The sequence below is a fragment of the Ornithorhynchus anatinus genome, chromosome X1, assembly GCF_004115215.2.
Source record: "Ornithorhynchus anatinus isolate Pmale09 chromosome X1, mOrnAna1.pri.v4, whole genome shotgun sequence".
NCBI classification, from domain to species: domain Eukaryota; kingdom Metazoa; phylum Chordata; class Mammalia; order Monotremata; family Ornithorhynchidae; genus Ornithorhynchus; species Ornithorhynchus anatinus.
This window is the reverse complement of record NC_041749.1, coordinates 26,113,177-26,126,902: the sequence shown is the minus strand read 5'-3', so window position 1 is coordinate 26,126,902 and position 13,726 is coordinate 26,113,177. Positions and strand designations below refer to the sequence as shown.

General features: G+C 41.8%; 1 protein-coding gene across 3 annotated transcripts in view; it reads left to right on the top strand.

The window, feature by feature from the left end:
• The first annotated feature begins 247 nt into the window (after positions 1 to 247).
• The window catches only part of GABRG2 (gamma-aminobutyric acid type A receptor subunit gamma2), a 95,673-nt gene continuing 82,194 nt past the window's right edge, over positions 248 to 13,726 (top strand). For 2 of the 3 annotated variants that reach the window (XM_029052221.2, XM_029052223.2), the window contains exon 1: positions 250 to 1,038. In XM_029052221.2, coding sequence (XP_028908054.1) covers positions 932 to 1,038 — 107 coding nt within the window. In that variant the 5' untranslated portion in view covers positions 250 to 931. Of the gene's footprint in view, positions 1,039 to 13,726 lie in introns of all 3 variants that reach the window. The other variant, XM_029052222.2, reaches the window with a different exon arrangement.

The window sequence follows — 13,726 nt, the reverse complement described above, 5'->3', positions numbered from 1 at the left end:
TACTCTCCGCCCGGTCCCTGTCCTCTTTTTTTTTTTTTTTTTACTAGAAGGGGTAGGAAAGGGAAGAAGGCTGGGTGGGAGGGTAAATCTTATTCCTCCACATCCCTTAATCCTATCACAACCTTCACCGCCTCATTCATACGACTCCACCAATACGTCTTCCTCCCCATCCCTCCTTCGCCCACGGGTTCCATAGCAACGGCCTCCCCTCCCCCAACTCTTCTCCTCCTCGATGGCTGCATGGGCACGCGCGCGCGCGCTCCCCCCGCTCCTTCTGAAGCTCCAGAACCAAACTGAGCCTCTCCAGCAATTTCCCACCGAGGAGACCCTCCGTTCCTATGTGTAATCAAAGGTCAAAAAGCACCCCGGATGCCACCCCGCCTGTGTTCCTCGGTGCTGCAGCGGCTTGCATCGCTTCCACTTTGACCTCAGAGTTCATCTGCATTCAGGCAGAGGCTCCGGGGATTCGCTTTCCCGTTTTTTTTTTTTTTTTCCCAACCCGAGGGATCCAGGGGGGTGGGGGGATTCGTGAGCCTGTGCCAGGGTGTGGAGCGTGTGTGGATGGGTGTGTGCGGTTCTCCCCCCCACCCCCCTCGGCTAGCTCCATGAGCTTTTCTCCCCCTTCTTTCTTCTCAATTATATTACTCCCCGCGCTCTGCAAGCCGCTGCCTGCTGCCTGAGCTGACGTTTTGATTGTATCTGCAAGGGTTGTGCCGATGTGAAATCTGCCCCCTGAATATTAATTCCCGCAGCTGGGCGCGATGGATCATCCCACGGGCGGGACCCGCTAGGGTGGGGGTTGGGGGGGGCGCCGCCGAAATAATCCCAATAATAATAATAACAATCATAAAGAAGAGCGCGATCTGCCCGCCAGGACCAAAGAAAGAGAAGAAGAAGAAGAAGAAGAAGAAGAAGAAGAAGAAGAAAAAAGATGAGTTCTTCAGTTGCACCCAATCCGAGGAGCTCGGCCCTCTCGACTCCTGCATTGTCCCTGAAAATGATGCTCTGGGTACTGATCTTGTTCTCGCTCAACCGGGGGTAAGATGTGCTGCTTTCTGCTTCTCTTTGCTGGAAAAGGGGTGGGGGGTGTGGATGGGGGGGTTGGGGGCGGGGGTGGATTGGGGGGGGAGTAGGAAAAGACCACGGTTTGTTGTGCACCGAGGTTGTGCTTGGAGAAGTGGGGCTTTGCAGATTAAGGGAATGCTGGGCTTCTGTCCTGGTGCAGGGGGACATCGGGGTACCCGGGGGCCAGGGATAAGGGGAGGACTGATGGAAAAAGAAGGAGAGGGGTCTCGGTCAGGGACAGATGGGATAAGAAGGAGGGGGTCCTGGTGAGGGACCGATGGGATAAGGAGAGGGGTCCTGGTGAGGAACTGATGGGATAAGGAGAGGGGTCCTGGTGATGGACTGATGGGATAAGAGAGGTGTCCTAGTGAGGGACTGAAGAAGGAGATGAGTCCTGGTGAGGGACTGATGGGATAAGGAGAGGGGTCCTGTGAGGGATTGATGGGATAAGAAGGAGAGGCGTCCTGGTGAGGGACTGAAGAAGGAGAAGGGTCCTGGTGAAGGACTGAAGAAGGAGAGGGGTCCTGGTGAGGGAGTGATGGGATAAGGAGAGGGGTCCTGTGAGGGACTGATGGGATAAGAAGGAGAGGGGTCCTGGTGAGGGACTGAAGAAGGAGAGGGATCCTGGTGAGGGAGTGAGGGGATAAGAAGGAGAGGGGTCCTGGTGAGGGACTGAAGAAGGAGAGGGGTCCTGGTGAGGGAGTGAGGGGATAAGGAGAGGGATCCTGGTGAGGGACTGATGGGATAAGGAAAGGGGTCTTGGTGAGGGACAGATGGGATAAGAAGGAGAGGGGTCCTGGCATTTTCCCCTCACGTCCGGGGGGCGCTCCCAAATTTGCTTGCTTGGACACCCTGTGATTGGAGGCCGCGTCTAAGCGGGAAGGGGGGGGGGGAGGGGTGTTGGACGGTGGTGTGGAGCGGATCCTAGGGAGAGGTCCGGGAGCCGGGTCCGGGATCCAGGGAAGACCCTGCCCCGGAGCCGGACGCCGGAGTGGGATTTCCCCGGGCCTGGAGGCTTGGGGTCGGGGAGCCGGGTCAGCACCGCGGACAGCGCCCGGCTCCCAGGACCGGCCGGGCCGGGGAGGAGGGGACGGTGCGGGGCCCCAGGCGTCGAGCGCTTAGCCCAGGGCAAGGGCCAGCGCAAAGCCCGCGGCTGCCACGCTCGGGAGATGCGGGGCCGGAGATGGATAAGAGGGAATGCGGGAGGGAAGGGCCGGGGGGGTGGGAGGCTACTAAGGCTACTAATAACGATGGGGTTCTTACGATGGGCGCTTAGGAGGTGCCGGGCCCTGCTGCCCCGCCCCCTCGGCCGGCCATCGACCCGCGCCTCCTTCTCCTTGGAGAGCCCAGACGCTCTGCAGACCCTCTCCTGGCGCTGCCATTTTGGAAGCGGCCTCCCGGGAGGCTCCCGGGATCTCTGCAGGGAAGGGGGAGAAGAGGGAAGCCGAGGCGGCCGGCAGGTTGTCCTGGGAAGAGGAGCGGGGGCGGCGGAGCCGGGTGGACGGAGAGGGAGTCGGGGAGCGTGGGAACAGAGGGAGGATGGAGGGGAGATGATGGAGGGGGGAGGGGGTCTCCGCTTTTCTCTCCGCAACCCCATTCATTCATTCACTATTATTTCTTCAACGCTCCCCATGTGCAGAGCATTGTGCTAAGCCCCATCTCTTCCCACCCCGGAGGACACAGTAGGAGAGAGGGGCATCACGCGGGAGAAAAGGACCGACCACCTGGCTGGGCCCCGTGCAGAAGCGCTCTGCGGGCCCGTGGGACTTTCGAGGCAGAGGGAGGGTCCTTTTGAATCCCCAGCCCCCTCTTTACTAGGAGCTCTCACCCAGCGCTTAGAAGAGTGCTTTGGCGCTTTGCACATAGTAAGCGCTCAACAAATGCCATCATTATTATTAACACCCTCCTAATTAGAGGTGGAGGCCTCTGCCGGGAAGACTTCGTTGGTGAATAATCGACCTTTCTGTTGCTATTCTGTCTGAAAACACTCTTTGCCCCGGTGAGATAACACCGCTCTTGGTGTCGATCCTCACCTTTCCTTAGAATTGAAGATCAAAATCTGTCGAAGAGACAATCAAAATCTAAGGAAGAGACACAGGTCCTGGAGTGGCTGCCCATCCTCTCACCTCTTGCTTTTTTCTGTGCCCCTCCCAGTAGGAGAGCCACTGAATCTCTTTTCTCAATCCAATTGGACAGGATTAGACTTCCGTGGTTTGTCCCTAAATTGCCTCTTTTAATTGTGGTGGGAAAATTTAGTATTTCGACAAATGAAGCAATGGTGTGCTAATGATGAGAAAGTATTCAAGATGGCTTCTGGGCCAGTCTCTTGACCTCTCATTTTCCAGCCCAAGAAAGCCCCACTGTCTCCCAACTTAGTGACACATGAACTACAATACAAAATCTATCTTTGGATGGGAAGTTTTTTCAAGTCACTTCCTTAAGGAGTTATGCATATAGTTCAGAATAAGGAAAAAATCTTCTTTGGGGAATTTTTTTATTATCTGCCACAAAGATTAGAATCTTAGTGGGGTAGTGCAGAAGACTTGTCAAAGAGCTTTTTTTTAAAATGACATTTGTGAAGCACTTACTATGTTTCAAGCGCTGTTCTAAGCGCAGGGTAGATATAAATCGATCTGGTTGCACATAGTCCACGTCCCACCTGCGGCGCACAATTTAAATCGAGGTACTAAAGTCAGAAGCAATAATTTGCAATGATAGAGAAACACCCCCATGCTTTTCTCTTGTTTGACTATATGTAAAACAGACATTTGAAGTATTTTAGAAAATACAATCTCTATTGGGGAAACAAGACGTAAGACTTATCTGCCATCCATGGTTCGCAGGGTTCATAATTCAACTTGTAAAGATTGGAAACACCATTTGTAAAAATTTAGAGACTGATATGATGATTTTGAGAGAAAACCTAATTGTTTTCCCTTATAAGGTGCCTGAAGCGAGAGTTTACTTTATGATATCTCCACTTATTTGAACCTGAGGACACACAGGTCTTAAAAATACAGTTCTGCAGCCAGCAGAGTTTTCAGTAAGCAGATAAGAGAGATCAACTGACACACACACATGGGGCTATTCAATTTAGAAGAAGTATATTGGCCCATTTGATTTCTGTGATTGCATTATCTCTACACTGTTTGTACCCTATTGTTCATATGACAAAGTGATCCACTAAACAATCAGCTCTTCCATGTCATTATTATAGATTAAGGTAGAAATAAGATACTCTCAACATGTCTACATCAGCTACGAAAAGAGAATATGAACAGATAACACCTGCTGCATGTCATTCTAGTTTCAGATTTATTTACAACCAAATGAAAGAAGGATTGATCACTAGTATTCTCTCTGTAAATCAACAATAAGACATTGTCTGTTATCGATGCCCTGTGGTTCTGAGCATCTGCAGGAATGTCATGTCACGCACGAAATGCTGGCAGATCTTCCTTTCTCTCAATAGCCTGCTGCTGGACTGCCTGTCTTCTAGAGAAAACCCTGAGGCCACCCAGGCAGTAATGAGGGAGTCAAATAAAAACTGCTGGTAGAAGGTGGTGATGTGATAAAACCTGATAAACTACATATCAATTACTGTATTGGAATGATATCAGAATTTATGAGGCAACTAGAGTTATGGTTCTCTGCAATTCATGTTTCATGATACAGCACAAAGATCTTCACTTGCAAGTTGAGAGTGTTGGGTATGTAAAATACCCAAAGCCATCAGGTCCATTTTAGAATTTACCCCTTTGTGTTTACTGACTTCCCCCATAAACTGCATACTTTGTTGTGTTTGTGGTTTTGCCTTTTCTCCCATCATCCAAGGCTTCTGCTGGTCTTCCTGGACTATTAAGATTATCTTACTAGCTGGCAGAAAGTTGGCTGAGAGATCTGAAATGTGAAGAAGAAGGGGGATAGTAGCGAAGCCTACATGTTATATGCTGTAGATAAGGCTGGTGTGCTGGCATCAGGATTCATGGGCTAGATTTTCATGGGGAAATTCTAGTGTGTGCCTCTGCATACAGTTGGTGGGATCTTCAAAGCCCACCTATAGCTTATATTACACAATACTATATCTTATAGAATATTACTATATACAATAATAATAATGTTGGTTTTGTTAAGTGCTTACTATGTGCAGAGCACTGTGCTAAGCGCTGGAGTAGATACAGGGTAATCAGGTTGTCCCAAGTGAGGCTCACAGTAAATTCCCATTTTACAGATGAGGTAACTGAGGCACAGAGAAGTTAAATGACTGCCCACAGTCACACAGCTGAAAAGTGGCAGAGCCGGGATTCAAATCCATGACCTCTCACTCCCAAGCCCGGGCTCTTTCCATTGAGCCATGCTGCTTCTCTTAATAAATATATAATATTTATATAGTAGTAATATATGATACTATGCTATAATAGTATTATGCTATAATAGTATTATATTATATTACTATTACAGCATCAGGCTTGCTTTATGTGAAATCATGATTATAATACAGGACTTATCCTGAAAATTTCATTGGAAAAAAAAATTCCCAAATAGGAAGGTAGTTAGTCTTTTGCTTTACTACAGTGTTGATTCAAGTTCAGGGTTTAAACTTGTTGCCATAAGGTCAGATATCTTTCTCAGTGTGATAATGGGAAAAGAGCTTGAAAACAATTTTAGGCTGGAAAGAGTTCAAAGGGATCTGGTCCTTTTTTGCACTATTTTATTTATTTTTTTGGTTTGGGTTTTTTTTTTATTAAGCTGGCCTGCACTAGAAGAGAAGCATTGGGTTAAATTGTTTGGGTCACACAAATAGAAAAAAAAAGAACCTCTAAATTATCTGATAATTTCAGGGTGAGAGAAGCAGAGTGGCTCAGTGGAAAGAGCATGGGCTTTGGAGTCAGAGGTCATGGGTTTGAATCCCGGCTCTGCCACTTGTCAGCTGTGTGACTGTGGGCAAGTCACTTAACTTCTCTGTGCCTCAGTTACCTCATCTGCAAAATGGGGATTAACTGTGAGCCCCATGTGGAAGAACCTTATTCCACTGTATCTACCCCAGTGCTCTGCACATAGTAAGCGCTTAACAAATAACATTATCATTATCATTCATCCCTTTATTACTGAATTATTTGGGTACTGGCCTTAAATCTACACTTTGTTGTTGTAGACTTCACTAAAATGTTAAAAGTAGTCAAATTTACTCCTAACATACACATAAATATTTTTGTGGACACAATTTTCTTCTTGAAAAGAGACCTTGAATTCTAATTCTCAAAGAACAAAACTTTTCCAATTATAGAGGACGATAGATTGTCATTCATATTTTTTGAAACCCAGGAGGCAAGGTAGAAGAAAAATGAGAAAGCATCTTGCAAGAAAAATATCAAAGTAGCATATAAAATACAATTCAGAATCTGGTTATTTCTTTTGATATGACAAAAGAATATATAATGTGGCACTAATTCTATATCATTATACAAATTACAAGGGACCTCTGTGCAAATGTAAAGAACTATACCAATGCCAAACATTCAGAAAGTCTTACTATTACATCGCATAACATGACAATATGGATTAGCCATGGGTAGAATAGAAAATGTATAAGGATAAAATTGATGGCTTGATGTATTTGTTTACGTCTTTTGAAATGGTTTAGGTTGGGTGGGGATATGGCAGAAACTGATGCTTGGAGATTCACTCCATGCAACAGTAGTCCAATTCTCAGTTAATCCATTTTAGTATTGGTGTCCACAAGTTTTATTCAAATAGATATATTACCCCTGATTCTAAGTGGTAAACCGTTGTAACTTTTATAAGTCAGCCCTTTAGTAGCCCTAGTTTTTCTCCTTTGTAATAAAACTGTAGTTATTAATGTATCCAAATTCTTCTTGAATTTGTGAATATTTTCCACATCCCATTCTTCCTTCTACAACTTCGTTATTTTACATCAGGCGATTTCAAATATAATGTAAATATGAGAGGTAATGTGATCTAATGGGCTGAGTATGAATGGGCCTAGGGGTTGAGACTCAGGTTCTGGTCCTAGCTCTGACTGCCAATAACTTGGTGATTTAGGTAAATCAGGTAACCATTCTGTGGCTAAATTTCCTCTACTGTAAAATACAAAAAAAATACCTGTCTTCTTGGACTCTGAGCCCTGTGAGGGATGGGGACTATATCTGGCCTGATTATTATGTATTTATTCCAGTCCTTAGAAGAATGCTTTGACACATATAAAGGGCTTTACAAGTACAATAATTATTACAAAAGAACCAGAAAGATTGGTCACAGGGAAAGAGGGGAGATTGAAGATTGGAGTTCCATGGTCTCTTTGGGCTCTCATCCATATATTTCTAAATAAAGACATTTTTAAGTCACTTAGTCTCAGGTTCTAAAATGCCTTATTGTTATATAGACTTCACTGAACAAAGGTTGGGTCTAAACTAGGTAATCATATTTTTCTTAGATGAACAATTCTATTTTCACCGTGAAGCTATATGGGGCAAGCTTTATCCTCCAAGTTTACCTTAGCAGCATATGTGCTAAATGGATGCAATTATCCTATTAGTGAGGGCAGAGACTACTAGTCTCCCTTCCAAACCTACTTAGGGATGCTGGGGTTACTGAAAGGGTATGCCAGGCTTTGCCAGTTATCAATCCTTCTTTTGTTGGATCGAATGTAAATTGGAAGTTCAATGGCCAATAAGTACCAGATAGAACTCATTCAGAGTATTTTTCAAAGTGCCAGTGTAGTTTGTTTTTTCCAGATGGAAGTGCGGCAGCAGAGTAACTAGTCTATGATTTTGGAAAGTATGGACAACATAGATAATTCATAATGGGTGGGAGGTTTAGGCCTGGGAACCAATCAGAACCCAATTTACTTTGTGTGGAATAGACCTGATCCACTGACTTCCCTATTAAAACTAAGGCCACAAATTGGAATGGAAACATCACTGTCAATGTGGCTGTCTCAAGTAGAAAGGGGAGCAGTGAAGTCTGCTTAATTTAGACAATTCTATCAATAAAATGTATTTGTCTTCTTTAGCGGGATTTTGGATTTTTAAAATGCTAGATAATTGAGTGAACCCTGCATTTCACTTTGCATGCATGAACCCAGTCGAATGTTGCACCAACTAGGATAGTCTCTGATTAATGATTTAGTAACTGCGTTTTAAAAAAGAAAGTCATTATTACATTTCTTCACTATCTGACTAGTATTGCCAATGATAACTTTTAGGTTTAGAGACACAAATCATTCCCTGAACATATTTACTTTCTACCTAAAGGCCCTTCCCAAGCTAGCTGCATAATTAATCTCTCCTCACTACTGTCTCCCCTCCTGTGCCCCTGACTTCATGTATTTCAAGTGTTTCATATTAGTATGAGAAGTATGTATTTTAACATGACTTTCAATGCTTGAGAGCTCTGTGTTTCTTTCCCTGACCTGGATCACTTACTAATGAATCACCATATAATGTAATATTTTTAATTCCCTTTAAGAACCACTACATGTACATGTGCTTGCCATCAAAGTAGGTGCTCAATAAATACCTATGACCAACTGATGTGATTTGGCAATATCTTAGTGTTCCTCCATAATGTTGTGGTACGAGCTTCTGTTCTTCCATTTAGGCATTCAGTATTGGCTTGGAAATCTTCTTTCCAGATTTAAAAGTATGAGATCATTTTCATCAAAACACCTCAAAATAAGCACAAAACAATTCAGTATACTTATTAAAAAATGAACAAAAACTGGATTACCTAAAGGAATCATATTAGAGGCTCATATTGTCATTAACTACAGCTGGGAGTCTGCATGCTGCTGATGAGAATTCCCTTGCTAACACAGACACTCAAAGGACTCCCTGCTGGTGCATTTTACTTTACTTTTTCCTGCAAATATGCAACCATCTGTCCCTCCAGGTCACTCTTATGATCCTCTTTCAAAGAAAACCCTCCAGGAAGCTCCACCAGAGAAGGCTGTTTTCCACTTTTGATGTTACTGTTGGCTATAAAACCCAGCCCCCACAGTGAAATTTAGGTTTCTTGTCCAACTTCCATTCACAAAATAAAGAGGTAATCACAACACAGTAAGCACCTCCCCCTCTAAACAATGAGCTTGTTGTGGACAGGAATGTATCTCTTTGTTGTATTATTGTACTCTCCCCAGTGCTTAGTAAAGTGCTTGGCACACAGTAAATGCTCAATAAATAAGATTGAATGAATGAAGCATCTTAAAATCTGGATTATAGGAAAAAGTATAACAGAAATTTAATGAATAAATTACCATGATTTAGTCCCCCAAATAATGTAGTGAGAGTTCTTTGAGAATTTTGGTCAAACTCAGAACTCAGAATATGAAAATTCAATTCAGATTCCTGCTTAGCAGTATGAGTTTTAAAAGAAGGGTGTGTGTGTGTGTGTGTGTGTGTGTGTGTGTGTGTCCATTAACAGTGGTCATTACCTAATATAAGTTTTACAGTTTCAAATACAAGAGGAGCACTATGGCCTAGTGGGAAGAGCATGGGCCTGGGATTCAGAGAACCTGAGTTCTAATCCCACTTCACCACTTGTATACTGCATGACCTTAACTTCTCTGAACCTCAGTTATCTCATCTCTGACTGTAGACTCCTGTAGACTGTAAGCTCAACCTCTAGGGAATGTCTCCGCTAATTCTGTTGTATCAGACTCACCTAAGCATTTTGAACACTGCTCTGCACATAGTAAGCACTCAATAAATACCATTCACAGATCAATCCGTAAAATGGGGATTAAGAGTCGAGCCTTATGTCAGACACAAGCTGTTTATCCTGTATCCGCTCCACTTTGTACAGTGCCTTTCACATAGTAAGCACTTAACAAATACAATTAAATTATTATAATGAAAACTTGATGCAATCAAAAGTCTTCTCTGAACTCATTTATATCATTTTTCATTATGGGCATCCAGGAATGAATTATGATGCTCAATCTACAGGACTGTAGAAGCACCTCACCTTTCAATACAAAACAGTGGATTTTTCTTTTCCCTATAAATTACATCACTGAATTTTGTGACTGCATAAAAACTAATTTTATATAGATAATAATGAGAATAATGCTGGAATTTACATAACACTTTTCATCTCTAGACTGTAAGCTCGTGGCAGGGAACATGTTTACCAACTCCCTTATATTGCTTTCTCCCCAGTGTTTAGTACAGTCCCCTGTACAGAGTACTGCTCAAAAAATGTGATTGAACTTTTTGAGCTTCAGATCAACCAATAAATCAATCAATTCTAGCCTCTATTACAGGCTAGAACATAAATTAAAAGACTATATGTGTTACAATAGTTCTCAGTGGTAAGCCTCTTCCTTTAGTCTGACATTACTGTTATCATAAAATGCTTTGGAAAAAGACAGTTCATAATGGCGTATAAATGGGATGGTTGAATGGCATATAAATTGAAGGCATCCTTTCCTTAACAGGATTTCATTTGAAACCAAACATAGGGAAATTGCTCCACATCTGTAATTTATCCATTAAACCAGTGGATATATTAAACTCAGGAATTAAGAACTCATTTTGCAAATATTTATTTGCACAAATCTATTATCTGCAAAAACCTTTCTCTATGTACTGTATCTCATCTCTTGATCCCTCATACTCATTTGGATTGGAGCTAAACCAGTTTACAGATATTCCAGATTCATATTCTACTGACAGTTTTCTTGCATTGTTCTATTTCTTTTCAGAAAATACAGCAATGCAAACTTAACAGTACAACTAAGTAAATGACAATATTCACCACTTTGTAAGGTACTTTCAACCATATAATATTCCTGATGCTTACTGTAAAAGTGGTTCTTTAATAACAGTCAACAAACACAAGTTAATTTATCTTGGATTGATACATTAATTTTAGTACTCAGCTCAGAGGCTATAGAATATTAATGCCCAGGGATGAGAGTCGACATTGCAGAGATCAAGATTTGAATAGCTACTGCTCTAAGTGTATGTCTTGGGAGTTGGCTACGATAGCAGTAATCCTGAAAGATAAGTCAAATCTCTATGATTAAAATTTTAATGTGAGTAATAAAACTTCAACTTCAATATAATATTTTACCCCGGACTATTGATAGGGTAGAAGTTGTCTCCTGGAAACAGCCACTCAGAGAATCAGATTTGAGGTGCTGCATTATAGATGATTTGAGGATGTTCTTCAAAAGCTGTAAAACCTATTAGGCACTGAAGCACGGGGAAGAGAATTCCCATTTTGATTTTGTAGTTCCCCCAATTTAAAGAATTAATCTTGCAACTTCTCTGCTTTTGGGACAGTAGGAACAATTCAATGATGGACTTTTGTTATAAATGTTCTGCTCAGTGGAGTAGTTGTCCTAGATATGCCTTTATACTTTCTACTTGGTCAGAACAGTTCTGCCCCTTATGTACTTCGAGGATTCATTTACCCAACTAATCTACACTCAGTGTAGCAGACTGAAGTGGGGATTAGTCAGGGTATGGATAGGTGTATGTTCTATGTTTTTAATATTTTAGAAACTGCACCTATCCTTTCAGACCTTGAGGAAAAGGATGCCTTATCATTTGAGTTGATTAAAGGTATCTGATGGGTTAGAAGCATACATCTAGTTCCTCAAAAGTTGCCTGCTACTATCTAAAATATCTGGCTCATTTTCTCTTCAATGTAAATCAAAGTAATATCCTTTGTCTTCTGAAGCTGACTTCAAAATATCTGTTTACAGTCAAAGCATGATTATATTCAGAGTGAGTGGAATTATCTTTACCTATTTTTTATCCAGCACCAACACTGACAGAGTTGGTTCAGAACGTGCTTCTACAAATGAGCATTGGCCTTGCTTGAGTAATACCAAAGAAGTTTAATTACATTTTTTTCAATCAAATGTAATCAGAGGAATCCAAACAATGCTATAACCTGAAGGGAACTATTATACATTTTATAATATAAATTTTAGCAAATTCACATCTGTCAATAATCATTTCATTCATTTTAACATACACTTTGATTCATTCAGTTGTTAGTCAATTTTAACTAATCTAATCTTTCCAGAAAACAGTATAAAGGACACTTTTTTTCAAATGATATAATAAATTTAACAGAAGTATCTTATTTGAATCCATTAAATTTGATATCAAGGTTTGTTTTTACCCTTAATGTGGAAGGATCAAACTATCAGCATCATTAGCAGAAGATTTACAGTATGTGTAGTTATTAACTCAATGCTCTAGGCACTGTGGCTTTTATGCTCTCTGTTATAAAATAGTTTGTGGTCCAAGGGGAAATGAACTAGAAAATGTTATTATTGTACATGATCTAATTATTTGATGAATGTCCAGAGCGCAACTTGGCCTCTAGTTTCCTTTAGTGAACTACCTATGACTAGGAACTTCCACTACAATTCTATGCTAATACATGCACCTAAGGATTAAAGAATTGTTTGATGAATTTGATTTTGAGATGGGAGAAATGAGTGAATGTGAACTATCCTACTGTTTGTCCAAATAATTCAAGTAAAAATAATTCATCCACCTAAAATAGTTGGAAAATTGACACTATCATCAGTCAATGGAAGATGCTTATTGAGTGCTTACTACGTGCAGAGCACTGTATTAAGCACTAAGGAGAGTACAATAAAACAGCATTAAGCAATATATTCCCTGGATAATAACATACAGTCTAGAGGACTGAAACATAATCCTGAAAATTTATTGTAGTAATAATCTAATATTGGTATAGGGAGGTGAAATAATCAAATGGGAATTATAAGGAAAATAAATCTGAAAGAGGTGGTGGTGTGTGAAGATTTGTGGGCACAGAACAATGTTCTGTCCATAGTTTCTTAAAAAAGCAAATCCAGATGGGTTATTAAGAGGCTATTTACCATAGAGTTGGTAAATTGAATAGCCCTGAAAATATTACCTCACTTTGAAGTATGTTATGATGAGATTACAATAGGCATTTTCAAGAAGTGCATTTATTGAGGGTGCTTTTTAAACAGCTAAAGATGAATTTTTAGCAACCTTACCAGCCATTTATTTACTGGAAACAACAATGAGTTTTGTTAACAGTGGCTATAAATTATATTTAGGCTATAAAAAATCCAAGACTGTAGCGGAGATTAAAGAAGTCTTGATCATTTGTATTTTATGTTTTATTCTTATTAATAAGCTTGTGGAATGTTAGACTTATACTAAGCAGTAAAATAAGCAGAACTTGTTCACCCAGTTGACTATTCCAAGTATAATAGTATTTGTTAATTTGAAACTTATTGTGTGCAAAGCAACACTTACTGTAGGTAGAGCACTATACTAAGCACTTAGAGAGAAAGGCATAGATGAGCTGCTATATACATGCTCCCTGGCCGATCATTCTCGGTCTCCTTCACTGGAGCCTCCTCCCCCTCCCATCCTTTAACTGTTGGAGTTCCTCAAGGGTCAGTTCTTGGCCCTCTTCTGTTCTCCATTTACACTCACTCCCTCGGTGAACTCATCCGCTCTCACGGCTTTGACTACCATCTCTACGCAGATGACACGCAGATCTACATCTCCACCCCTGTCCTCTCCCCCTCCCTTCGGGCTCGCATCTCCTCCTGCCTCCGGGACGTCTCCACCTGGATGTCGGCCTGCCACCTAAAACTCAACATGAGCAAGAC